Source organism: Equus asinus, chromosome 6 (genome assembly GCF_041296235.1).
Source record: "Equus asinus isolate D_3611 breed Donkey chromosome 6, EquAss-T2T_v2, whole genome shotgun sequence".
In the NCBI taxonomy this organism is placed as follows: Eukaryota; Metazoa; Chordata; class Mammalia; order Perissodactyla; family Equidae; genus Equus; species Equus asinus.
This window is the reverse complement of record NC_091795.1, coordinates 63,114,612-63,126,693: the sequence shown is the minus strand read 5'-3', so window position 1 is coordinate 63,126,693 and position 12,082 is coordinate 63,114,612. Positions and strand designations below refer to the sequence as shown.

Genomic DNA, 12,082 nt, shown 5'->3' with positions numbered 1-12,082 from the left:
ATTTTATATTTAAAATACATACATGTTTTGAAGTGTTTTTATTTTTGCTGTGACAGCATTTTTCCCTTTTGTGGCTAGAGCACCCATGTATAGTAGTACTGTATGTTATTGCATTGTATACTGTCATACTTAATAGAATTGACAGTATTTCTTTTCCTTCATAATCACTGCACTGACTCATGTGCAGAAAGCTGCTTTGTGATAGGTATTAGAAATCCAAATAGTGTTGGCCATGTAGGAAAATGGTACATTAAAGCCTTATGAGTTTTATTTGAGACAAATCCTGATTCCATCCATAGAGATCATTTTAAATTACATAGACAAAGGCGGGCAATTACTGGCCAAGGAAGGCTACTGATCTGGGGATCAGAGTGGACCACAAGTTAGACAAGCTAAGGATGTGTGTTTTCACTTTTTAAAGCTAAAAGATGGTGAGATCTATTAATCTAGCATATAACGTGTATGAACTGGGGAGTAACTTTTCCCTCTTTCCAGTAATTGCTGAGCCTTGTTCCTGGCGCCCTTTCTACATGGGTTGCAGGAGGTAGAAGCTGGCGTTTGCTGAGTAGAAGGACATGGCCATGGGAAGAGTGTGTAGGTTTCTGGATTCTTTTTATAACTTGTACTTGATGGTTTATAAAAAAAGCTGGCCCCTGTTTGAATGGTGACGCCTAAGGACGGCGTGTGAGTTGGGCCACATCAGCATGGGGTGTGAGGGAGGACACGTGCTGTTTGCTCACTTGCCCTCCCGTGGCGCCTCCTGTCCCCCCTGCAGCTGTGAGGTCTTCTTGGACAGCCCCAGCCACATGACTGCCCCTTTCTTGGAGCTCCCGTAACCCCCTGCCAGCACCACACAGGGAGCCTTAATTAAGAGCCACCTCATCCTGTGGGGTCTCACCCTCCTTTGTGTCAGCTCACAGGGATTCTGTGCCTGTTCACCCAGGTTTCCTGCCCCCTTGTCACTGGGCATCCCAAGCTGGGCCCAGCACCGAGCCTGGTACTTCGGAAGCCTCAGTGGAGCTTTGCAGGGAGGAGCAGTGGGAGCAGGGGCTCCAACTCCCCATTCTGCAGATGAAGACCTTTGAGGCCCAGAAACTGAGTGACTTGCTCCAGGCCCCATGGCTATCAGCACTGAGCCGGGATGGGAGCCTGTGTGTGGGAGCTTGTCCTCCAGCTCTTTCCTCTCACCCTGGCTCTGACTTCAGGCCCCCACAGCCCTCCCAAGTCCTGCTGGGCCAGGTGCTCCAGGAGACGGATTTTAGCATCTGCAGCCTTGGGCCCAGCCAGCCAGCCAAGGCTGGGCAGCAGGCAGCTGTGGGGTTTCCTGAGCCACTACCTCTCCCGAACCCCAAGTCCTCAGGCCTGTGGTGTCAGAGGCCCCGCTCCCCAGACACCCTTGTCCTTTCAGTGACCAGCCCACCAACCTGAAGGTGGCCCGCTGCCCAGGCCGGCAGCTTGAGCTCGACCATGAGGGGCCTGAGGACTGCCTTGGCCAGCATTTGTCAGGGATGGTGGTCGGGCCACAGAGGGATGCAGCCCCCTCCTGCCATCTCTTTGGGCTGTCAGCTCACCGTTCTGCCTCTCCTGTACTTGGGTTTTATTTTTTCCCTTTCTGTTCAGTCGGTTCTCTGCTCCTTCAGCCTTTTTCCTGCACAGTGCTCACCACCACTGAGCCCAGACTGGGGACTCGGCCCAACTCGCCTCCCCATGGCTGATGGCCTCTGTCTCAGCATCTCAACTCCACATTCCAGGGAGGGAGAGTCCACTGGTGCCCCAGCTGCAGCCCGTGGTCAGGCCGCAGATGCACAGAGTGCCCCTCTCATGCTGGGTGGGGTGGGCCTGGGCAGGGGCACACTGGCTTGGGTGCCAGAAGCCAACTTGGGCTTGAATTTAGCTCCCCAGTTGGCTGACTGTGTGGGCCTCTACTGGGGGAAACACCCCACACAAGGGGCCTTGACATCCGGGTGGCAGTGGGGCTTTGGGTGTGCTTGCCTCAGCCTCCTTGCTGTGGTGTGCGTCCGATCTTTGTGCTTGGTGACATGAATAACCAGTATACTGCCACGCCAGGCATGTGGGCAGATGACGTTCCTGGGTTCAGTAGGAGGGAGAGGGCATTTCTTGGAGGCCTGTGGGCCGTGATGGGCAGGGCTGAGGCCCCCAGCTGTGCTCTGCCTCCCCAACAGGCCTGACTGCTGTGGGTGCCCCAGAGGGCTCGTGAGGTCTGCCCTATGTGTGCCCTTCTCTTAGTGTCACGTGTTGTGTATGATGCTATGTGTGCACATGACCCACGCCAGCTGGTCCCTTTCCAGTCCCTCCTGCTCCCAGTACAAAAACAGCCCGAGGCCTTTTTCCCCTGAAAAGTTTGAGCTCCCTGTGTCAGGGAGCGAGCTCACAGAGGGAGCCAGAGTGGCAGCCTACCCAATCTGCGGCGTTGGTGGTGTCCCCGAGGCCCAAGCCCAGAGCCCTGCCTGCCCCCCCATCCCAGCTTCCCTGTCTCTGCTGAGCTGGGCAGGGACAGACACAGGTACCTCCAGAGGCCAGATGAGGAAAGAGGCTGGTCTAGTCCTGGGTCCCTGCTCTCAGCAGAGGAAAGGTTAGGGAGCTGGGATCCTGGGGCAAGCTTTGTGAGAGGTAGTGCCCTGTGACCTTGAACATAAGGCCCCTCAGTGGGGGAAGGGGTCCAGGGAGTCACTGGTCAAAGAAACAGCTTTGATCCTCCCACTCAGTGGCTGTGTGGCCTTGGACAAGCCACCTGGCCTCTGTGGTCATGCTGCCCACCCATGAGGAATTGCAGTTCTGAGTGTCCTAGGCCGGCGACTATGAGCAGCTTCCCTCCCCAGTGACCTTTGCCTCTCCTCTTTCCAGCTGGAGGAGGCGGAGCACTTTGCCACGATAGTCATCGACCTCGGGGAGGAAGCTGGTGAGTTCCTCTCCAAGGGCTACCTGGCGCTGGGGCTCACCTACAGCCTGCAAGCCACCGACGGTGAGTGCCAGGGCCGAGGAGCCTCTGCTCAGGGTGACCCAGGCCTTCTAGTGGCCTCCCAGGCATCTTGTCCCACCAGTGCCCACCCTCCAACAGACCTCCATCAACCTGGGGTAGTTGTGTGCATGCACATACACTTTGCCCGCTCAGTTTGCTCAGACTTCATCGCTCTCAGACATGCCCTCTTTGTGGACCCAGTTCTTCCCACCCTCCAGGCCCAGGCCCAGCTCCTGCGGAGCCCGTGCTGGTCTCTGCCTCCGGGAGCCCCTGTGGGGCCTGCAGTCTGTAACGCGCCACCAGCCCTGACCCACAGCGTCTTCATTCTGGTTCACCTTTACCCTAGGCCTGGCTCTGATCCTCTGGGGCTTTGAAACCCCCTCCAACACATGGCATAGAGCTGGGTACACAGCAGGTGTTTAATAAATTCTTGTGCTTGGCGGATAGATTCCACTCCTGTCTCCCAGAGCCTGGCATTCTGTCCCCAGCCCTGCCCGCTGGGCAGCGTGTCCCCCCATGGGTCAGGCAGCCCTCTGCTTCTGTATCTTTGCCGCTTGAGGGAAGGGAGTGATGGCCCCACCCAGAGCAAACCCGGAATAGAAATTGGCCGCACCCACACTCCCTGGATGCCAGCCCTGGGCGCGGGCTGCAGAGGCTCCGCACAGCCAGTGGTGACAGCACGTGGTGCTTGCCCAAAAAGGGGAAGAAGAGGTGAGAGGTCCTGGTGCAGCCAGCTCCCTGTTCTTTGGAGACAATGGTCACTGTTTCTTCCGGGTATTGATGAGCCTGCAACAGGGAACAGTGGGGTCTCTCCACACTGGTCAAGAGAGGGAGCTGTCGCCCCTTGGTCAGAGTCGGGTCTACTTTGAGCCAGGGTCCTCCTGTGCCTTTAACCCTCTGTGGACTGCATTCTCAGCCCTGCTGCACACACCCCGGGCCAGGGCTGCTTTATGTGCTGGCACCTCTGACAACCTTCCTGCTGCTCCTGCAGCAGGACTGGTCTGGGCTGGCTAGAGCCTGGACAACAGGTGTTTGAAAGCTTCCCAGGTGGTGCACCGTGCAGCTCAGGCCTCGAACGCTGTCCCACCGCGTTTAAAGTAGGATTCAGCTTACCAGAAAGGTGCCTGGTTCCAGTTAAAGCAAGAAGCCTCAGGGGAAAGTAGAGGTGACCGGGGGGCTGGGGGGAGGAGAGATAGTGTTCAGTGGGTGCAGGCACACTGTTTGGGATGGTGAGAAAGCTCTGCAGATGGAGAGTGGTGATGGTGCACAGCATTGTAAATGTACTCAATCCCCTGAATTGTACACTTAAGATTCATTAAAGAAAGAAGAATGGGGTCGGCCCGGTGGTGTAGTGGTTAAGTTCACATACTCCGCTTCAGCAGCCTGGGTTTCACCGGTTCAGACCCCAGGCATGGACCTATACACCACTCATTAAGCCATGCTATGGCGGCATCCCACATACGAAAAAAGAGGAAGAATGGGCCGGCCCAGTGGCAGAGTGGTTAAGTGCACACATTCCACGTTGGAGTCCCAGGGTTCGCTGGTTCAGATCCCGGGTGTGGACATGGCACCGTTTGGCAAGCCATGCTGTGGTAGGTGTCCCACGTATAAAGTAGAGGAAGATGGGCACGGATGTTAGCTCAGGGCCAGTCTTCCTCAGCAAAAGAAAAAAAGAAAAAAAGAAAAAAGCAGCAACCTTGTGGGTAAGGAAGCTCAAGGAGGCGTATGACCAGAACAGAGGTGGCAACCTTTCTCTCAAGGCTGGGGCCTTTCAGAGGGTCACGGTGGCCCAGGTGGCAAAGAAGGCAAAGAAGTAGAAGGACCTGTTGTGCCAAGAAACAAGCCAGGAGGCTGGGGCCAGGTGGACACCCCACCCCCTCCCCTGGTGACTGGGGCAGTGAGTGGCATCACTCTGGAACTGCTTGAGTACAAGCATTTGCCAGACAGGGCCCTGCTGGGGTCTCTTCCTGCAGAGCTTGTGTGCCCTGGGATGGGGCAGGTGGGTCGGCATGCCATCAGCATCCCTCATGGCTCTGTCCCCATCCTGTCTCCTGCAGCAACTCTGAAATCCAAGCAAGATGAATTGCACCGGAAAGCACTGCAGACCCTGCAGAGGTGAGGAGGACCCGAGTCACAGCAGAGACACTGGGTGGCCCATTCACGTGCTTTATCTCAGTGGACCCTCTGGTATAGACAGAGCACAGGTTTCTAACCCCTTTTTCTTGTCCAGGAAACTGAGGCTCTGAGAGCTCATATGGGAAGCAGGGACAGGCTTTTGGGGTTGGGTGGCTGGGTTGAGCCCTTCAACACTGGTGGAGCCGCCCTCCGCCCCACACTCAGCCTCTGCTCCTGAGCTCAGGGCTTTAAAATGGGAATAAGAACGATTATTGTTGTCATAATTGTGTGAGATAAAGCAGGATAAGTGCCTTGCACAGTGCCCTGCATGTAGCAGGGGCTCAAAAATGGTGTTCACCTCCTCCTAGGCCCTCCCCACCCAAGGGCTGTGAGGACCCACCACCCACAGGCCTCACACAGATTTCCTGGCAGCCCAGGGGTCAGGGCGGGGGGTGGGCGGCAGGAGGCAGAGGAAGTCCCTCCCCTAGCAGCAGCCTCCGTCCCTCAGACCCATCCTTGCTGAGCCCCTCTCCCCACCATGGCCTTGGGCACCCGCCCCCGAGCATCCCTCCTTGCTCTCTCCTCTGGTCCAGTGCAGGGCTCTTCCCTCTGATCCCCGTGTGTCTTGCTCCCTCCGAGCACTGAGGTGAAGCTGCCGGGGAGGGACCTGCCCTGGACTCCTTGTGCCGGCTTCATGGGAACATGTAGCTCAACCCTGCTCTGCGGCAGGTTGTTCCCGAACCCAGGGAGGTGGAGGATTCCCAGCCTGGCCAACACCCTCTGAGTTCCCAGCGCCAGCTCTTCATTCCCGAGGCTTCTTGCCCAGAGAGACCATCCCCAGCCTCTCTACCTTCGGGGAGGTGTTCCCTTCTGTCTTAGGGTGGAGAGGGCAGACTCTATATGAGGCTAGAGCAGGGTCACAGCCAGGCTAACAGCTGCCCGGAGGTGAGGAGCATCCCGCACACACCCCCAAATCCTACCCTCCCAAACGGCCCCCCACTTCAGCAGAGCCAGCCCTTTCAGAGCCTGCTGCCCATGGGCTCTCTGCCTGAGCCATCGTCTCCTGGCTGGGCATCCTTAAGGTGGGGCAGGGCAGAATCCCTGACATTTTGCCCTGCAGCAGCCCAGCACAGGGCTGGCATGCTGGAGGCCCAGGTCACGCTGGTTGCTCACCATTAGTGACTGACTTGTCACTCCCTTTCCCCATACAGAGCCCAGCAGCTGGCGCCCAGCGACCCGCAGGTCATCCTCTATGTCTCCCTGCAGCTAGCCCTCGTCCGCCAGGTGGGTCCTCACAATTCCTATCCTCCAGGTTCCTGGGGGCTACTGATTTCTCCTGGCACCACTGCTTTTACTGGCTGTGTGGCCCTTTGCAAGTGATTTGACCTCTCTGAGCCTCTATTTCCTTATCTGCTATGTGAGCACCGTTGTACTCCACTTTGGAAGGACCTCGTAAGGATCAAGTCAGATAATGTGGTAAAGCTTTGGCCCATGGTGGGTCCACAGGAAGGGATTATTCTCTGCCCTCACTCCCTCTAGAACATTTCAGGCTCCCGAGAAGTTGATGAGTGACCCCTCCGAGTGGGGAGCAGAGTGACAGGCATATGGAACTGTTCCTGTGTGATCCCAAAGCTTTTCCCTCACCCTGTGGACACCACTCTCAGCCTTGGTCTCTAGGATCTGTTGGGGGCCTCCCATCCACTGCCCCCTTCACCCCACTGGGACCACCACCACCACCCACGGCTCTCCAAGCCGACTTGCCTTCCTTCCCCAAGCTGAGCACCTGAGCTGTTGGTGCCAAGAGGACACTGCTCTGTCCAGGGAGTGAGGCCAGAGTCGCCCACCAAGCAGTCTGCCTTTCAGAAAAGAGCCAGGGCTCCGGCCCCCAGGCCCTTTAGACTCTCTGCTTTCACAGTGTGCCTCGGCCCTCAGGCTGATGCTCTGTGCACACACCCGGCCTCTGAAACAGGACCTCTCGGTGGCCTTGACCCAGTGAGTGTGGCCTTGGGACTGCTTGGGGACTGCAGACAAGCCTGGACTCCCACAGCTCAGCTCTCCTCACCTGTGCCGGCAGGGAACCAGGCTGGGCTGTGGACTGTTGTAGAGAAGTCAGCAGAGCCCCCAGCCTCTGGGGATGGCCAGGTGATGGGCAGCCCTGGCTAACACGGGTGCTGCTGTACCCCCGCACTGGCCTGCATGAGCCCCACATCTGATGAGGAGGGTGCTATTGGCCCCATTTTATAACCTGAGGGACAGAGGCGCTCGTGAGCTTGGGGACTGGGGACTGGCGGACCAGCACTGAACCCAGACCCCACCCTGCCCCAGTTAGACACCTATGGGCTCTAGGGATCTCGCTGCCCCGACTTGTATGGACAGGGCACTTAGAGCCATCCGCCGGCCTGGCGGTTGGTCTTACTGGTCTCTGTCAACCTTTGGCCTGTGGTCTCATCTTTGGTTAATTCAGTGAGCTGTTTCTCTGCCTCCAGGGTCTCTGCCTCCCCGTCACTGCCTGCCTCACCTTCCCCTCAAGCCCTGCCTCGGCCTGGCTTTTCCCCTCACTGCACTCTTATTCTCATCGCTGGGACCCCTTCCCACTCACCCCGTGCCCAAACCCTTGTGCCAGTGCCTGTGTCTGCCCTCACCTGATTTGTCCTTTATTGTCACTGTGTTCCTGACTCACTCTGTCTCCCTCTCTGAGTTCTCCTTCTCCACCATTTTCTCCCCAGCAGCCCTGCTGTCGTTCTCTGCTTCTCTCCCCTCCTCTTATACCCACCCCACCCCTCCTCCACCCCCAGGCCACCTGTCCCGCCCCCCCCCCCCCCCACTATGCCATGGGTCCTGACTTCCTGGTCCTGGATGAGGCACTTGGTACCTCTCTGCCACTCCCTCCAAGGAGCCTCACCTTGCTCTGGTGCTCCCAGGAACATGGACGGAAAGATACCTGAGACCACTTTATTTTTAGCCCTCTGTAAAAGAACCAGTGCTTTTCTTGCCATCAAGTTCATAATAAACCTTTGGTGATGCATTTTTTAATATCTTTAATTATTCAGCCACCTCTAATGAGTGGCGACTGTCCTCCCAGAGAGATGGCTGAGCCAGGCCAGTGGAGCCTGGTGCCGTTTCCTTGGGGCCCCCAGATCTGGGTTGCCTCATGGGTCGAGGGCCCCTGAGTGGACTGTAAGCTAGACCTGGCCTGCTGGGTCTTTGAGGCCCTCTGGCCCATCCTGCCCAGAGCACGTATGGCTGCCTGAGCAGTGACAGCTTGGATTTGATACCCAGCTCAGGATAATGGGGTCCGCTCTGGAGAATCACCAGGGCAGGAGCAGCCTTGGGGAGACATGGACAAGCTAAGCCAGCAGCCACACTGACCTTAGCTTCCTCCTTCACTTTCCTTGACCTTTCCACTAAAGAAGGTGGGAGGACTCTGGGCCTGGCACTAGTGCCCACAGCCCGTGCCAAGGCCAGGTGGAGACCAGGCAGGAGCCAGGGACACCAGGGACCCAAGGTCCCGGCTGGCCTGCACCATAGGCCCCTAAGGATCATGGGAGGCTGGTGTCTGAGGTTTGGTAAGGAGCAAGATTTTCTAAAAAAGACTCATCAAGGTCCTGGGAAGATGGGCCCCTGACATGGAGAGACCTATTTGTTAGCTGCCTGGGCTTTGAGGGGCTTGACAGGGAGACTCACGTTTTCAAAGTGTGTGGTAAGTCCTCTGCTGGACATTTCATACATCGTCTTGTGCTCTCAGCCCCTGTAATGGGGTGGCCATGATCCTCCTTCTGCAGCTCAGGGAGGTGAAGTACCTTGTCTAAGGCACCAGCTAGGAAGTCGCAGAGCTGGGATCCACGCTTCATCTGACCCCAGAGCCCAAGCTCGTGCCACTGTGAGCCTCTGAGAGGAAGGGTATTTATCTGTCAGCCCCACATCAGGTGACTTTTCCCCATCACTACAGGGACACGTTCAGACAGGCTGGCCTGGCCACCTCTGGGTCTGTAACTAGTCGTCTGGGTGGCCTCTCCAGACAACCCCCACTCCTCCAGTTTAGGAAGTGCTTCCTGGTGTCTTCCAAATTCTTCATGCTGCCCTGTAAACCTGCTCCTCTTAGTTCCAAAGTGGGGACAGCAGTGGCTTCCTGGGCCTGACTTGGGACAGCAGATCTCTCTGACCATGTGTTTGGGGTATGCTTTCTCATCAGAGCACCAGCCCTGCCCCCCAGTGCCTGGGGTCTCACTTGAGTCTGGTGCACTCTCCATGGCTGGCGCCTGGCACTGAAGTCCGGGGGGAGGTGTGAGCCTTGGGGAAGGTCACTAAGGTGGCAGTTTTCTTTGGCAGATCTCCAGCGCCATGGAGCAGCTGCAGGAGGCCCTGAAAATGTGCCGGGATGATGCCAACGCCCTCCACCTGTTGGCACTCCTCTTCTCCGCCCAGAAACACTACCAGCATGCTCTGGATGTTGTCAACATGGCCATCACGGAGTATCCCGAGAACTTCAAGTGAGTTCCCTGTGGATACTGCTGGGCTGGGGGGCTGGCAGGCCACAGACACAGGTGCCCGTGCACGTCCCACCCTGCCACGTAGCCAGCCAGCACACACTGATTAAGTGCCCACTGCATGCACACTCCCTGGCTGGAGAGACAAGGCAGGGTGAGGACCCATAGGGTTGGAGAATGGTTCTGGTGTTCTGCTCCAGGAGGTGTGTGGTGAGTTCTGTATGACAACTGCAGGCTCCACAGCGGCTGCTTAGACCACAGAGGAGACTGTGCTCAAATACACATGCTTGGGCTGCTCCCACCCCATCCCGGGCTCTGCACTGTCTCACACCAACTCGTGTGACTTAATGTTAACCCTGGCACAGCCAGCCAAGGACAGGATTCTAACACTCGCTAGGCTGGCGGAGGCCAGGTGAGCCATCCTGCCTCCAAGCAGGCCACGGGCAGTCCAGGGTGGTCCTGTCTCCCTCCATCCTCAGCTCCTCCATATGCCCTGTTTACCATGTCACCCCATGCCCCTCTCTTTGGAGCAGGGTTCACTCTATCCTTGACCCAGGCCACGGCAAGTAGGTAAGACTAGACCCTCCTGCCCCCACCTATACACAGAGGCCCTGCTCCACCCAACCAGGACACTGGGGAACAAGAGCCCTGCTGGGCCAGCTGAGGCAAGAGGGTGCGATGTTCTGCGGGAGGGAACGAGGGGGAGGTTGACTTTTGATTTCTGCCCTCCTCCCCTCTGGGGCAGGTGACCTTGGGTGTAACAGACCTTGTTTCTCTGGATACTGTGAGCCCAGGATGAGGGGGCCCCTGAGCACCTGCACTCTTGCCCCATTCTACCTCAGGGTCTGAAGCGAAACCATTTAGAACCAGCCAAAGGCTGTCCTGCTTCAGACAGCAGAGAAGTGTGGCCCTGGTCATCCTGGGAGGTGCTTGTGCTGGCAGTGGGAACAGGTTTGCAGGAACTTGGTGAAACTGGTGGGTGCCGCAGTGGTGCTGGGAGATGAAGGGAAGCTGCAGTTGTCCCCGCCCAGGGAGGTTCCTTCGCGTGGGGAGCCTGGGCTTCCCCTCTGTCCATCCCCAGACCGTCAGGGACAGAGCTGACCCCTGGGGTGAGGCTCCAGTTTCCTGTGCCTTTGCCCTCCCTCAGAGGGCCCCGCAAGTGGCTTTGCCTGTGGGCTTGGACTGCTGGGGATGGCTTTGTCATCACCAAGGCTCAAGAAAGGTGCTTTGAGAGTGGCAGTGTGCTAACCACAAGGTCCCCACTGGAGAGGGAGCCCCAGGGAATAAGGCCAAGGGCAGGCATTCATCCTGCAGGTCAGCCCTGCTACCCTAGTCCAGACTGACCGTCCACCCCCCAGCACCTGACCCCTGGCACCACCCATCTCCCACCGTCCTGGCCCAGGGAGGTCCCAGCTGCCCACAGCCAGGGGTGAGCAGAGACAGGGCGTGGCCGGCTCCGCATAGCCCGTTCCTTGTGCTCAAGATTCTGCCCCGACTCTTGGCCTCCACCCTGCATTTGAGAGGTTAGTAAAATTGAAATCACTTCACTTTAAAAGGCAGGTAGCTTAGGGCGGGCTAAAACACAGCTGTGTGGACAACGGATTAGTTCCCTTGTTGGGGTAATCCCGAGGGCAGTATAGCAGGGCCTATGAAAATACACGAAGGACAAAGGTCCTGCTCTTCCAGTAACAGTCACCTTTCTTCCAAGCTCCATCTTCACGCCTGTCTGGCAGGATCTGACCTGCTGGCCACTGCTGGCCACTGTGTGCGTGTGCGTGTGTGTATGAGAGTGTGTGTGCCTGTGTGTGAGTGTATGTGTGTGTTCACTCTGTTGTCAGGCTTCATGGAAACAGACGCTGTCATGAAGAAAGGCTCAGAATCCTGCAGGGCGGCAGGGGGGTGCTCCTCGCCCAGCCCCTGAATCAGAGTATATCACAGAAGAAACAAGAGTCTAGGCTAGGTGTCAGACATTGTTTTATCAGCAAGTCCTTTTTCCAAGTGAAATCTCACATGCAAGTTGAGAATGTGAACAGATGGGAGCAGAGCTGTCCCAATGGAAGCGAGGGAAGGGGACTCGCACACTGCCCACTTGGCCCCTCCTTGGACCCTTGTGCCCAGGGACGGAGCCTCCCTTTCCAGCATCTGGGTCTTACTGCGCAGTGTCCTGTCCTAACTCCTGGGCTGAATGTTTTCTGCTAGCAGAATCATCTCCCCTGGCCTGATGTAGGGAGACTAACACCCCTTTTTGAAAATCTGCTTGGAGCCCACACTGTGTGAGGCACAGCGGGAATGGGTTTGTCCAGTGCGTGGATCCCTCTGGCTCTCCCTCAGCTCCCCGACCCCACCCCAGGGGAGGTGCCTCCTATCTTCTTCCTCCATCCTCCCGGGTTCTTGGGCTGGGTGAGGAGCCGTCTTCTGCCCCCCAGGCTTCCCCCTACTCTCTACCCTTTCCTCCTGGCTCACTCAAGTGCCTTCAGTAGGAAATGCTTCACTCATGGCA

General features: G+C 57.3%; 1 protein-coding gene across 4 annotated transcripts in view; it reads left to right on the top strand.

The window, feature by feature from the left end:
- Positions 1 to 12,082, top strand: part of TTC7A (tetratricopeptide repeat domain 7A) — a 121,028-nt gene that overhangs the window by 70,097 nt on the left and 38,849 nt on the right. For all 4 annotated transcript variants that reach the window (XM_014833136.3, XM_044772371.2, XM_070512142.1 and 1 more), the window contains 4 exons: positions 2,866 to 2,983; positions 5,038 to 5,095; positions 6,307 to 6,379; positions 9,425 to 9,585. In XM_014833136.3, the coding sequence (XP_014688622.1) occupies positions 2,866 to 2,983; positions 5,038 to 5,095; positions 6,307 to 6,379; positions 9,425 to 9,585 (410 nt within the window). The remainder of the gene's footprint in view (positions 1 to 2,865; positions 2,984 to 5,037; positions 5,096 to 6,306; positions 6,380 to 9,424; positions 9,586 to 12,082) is intronic.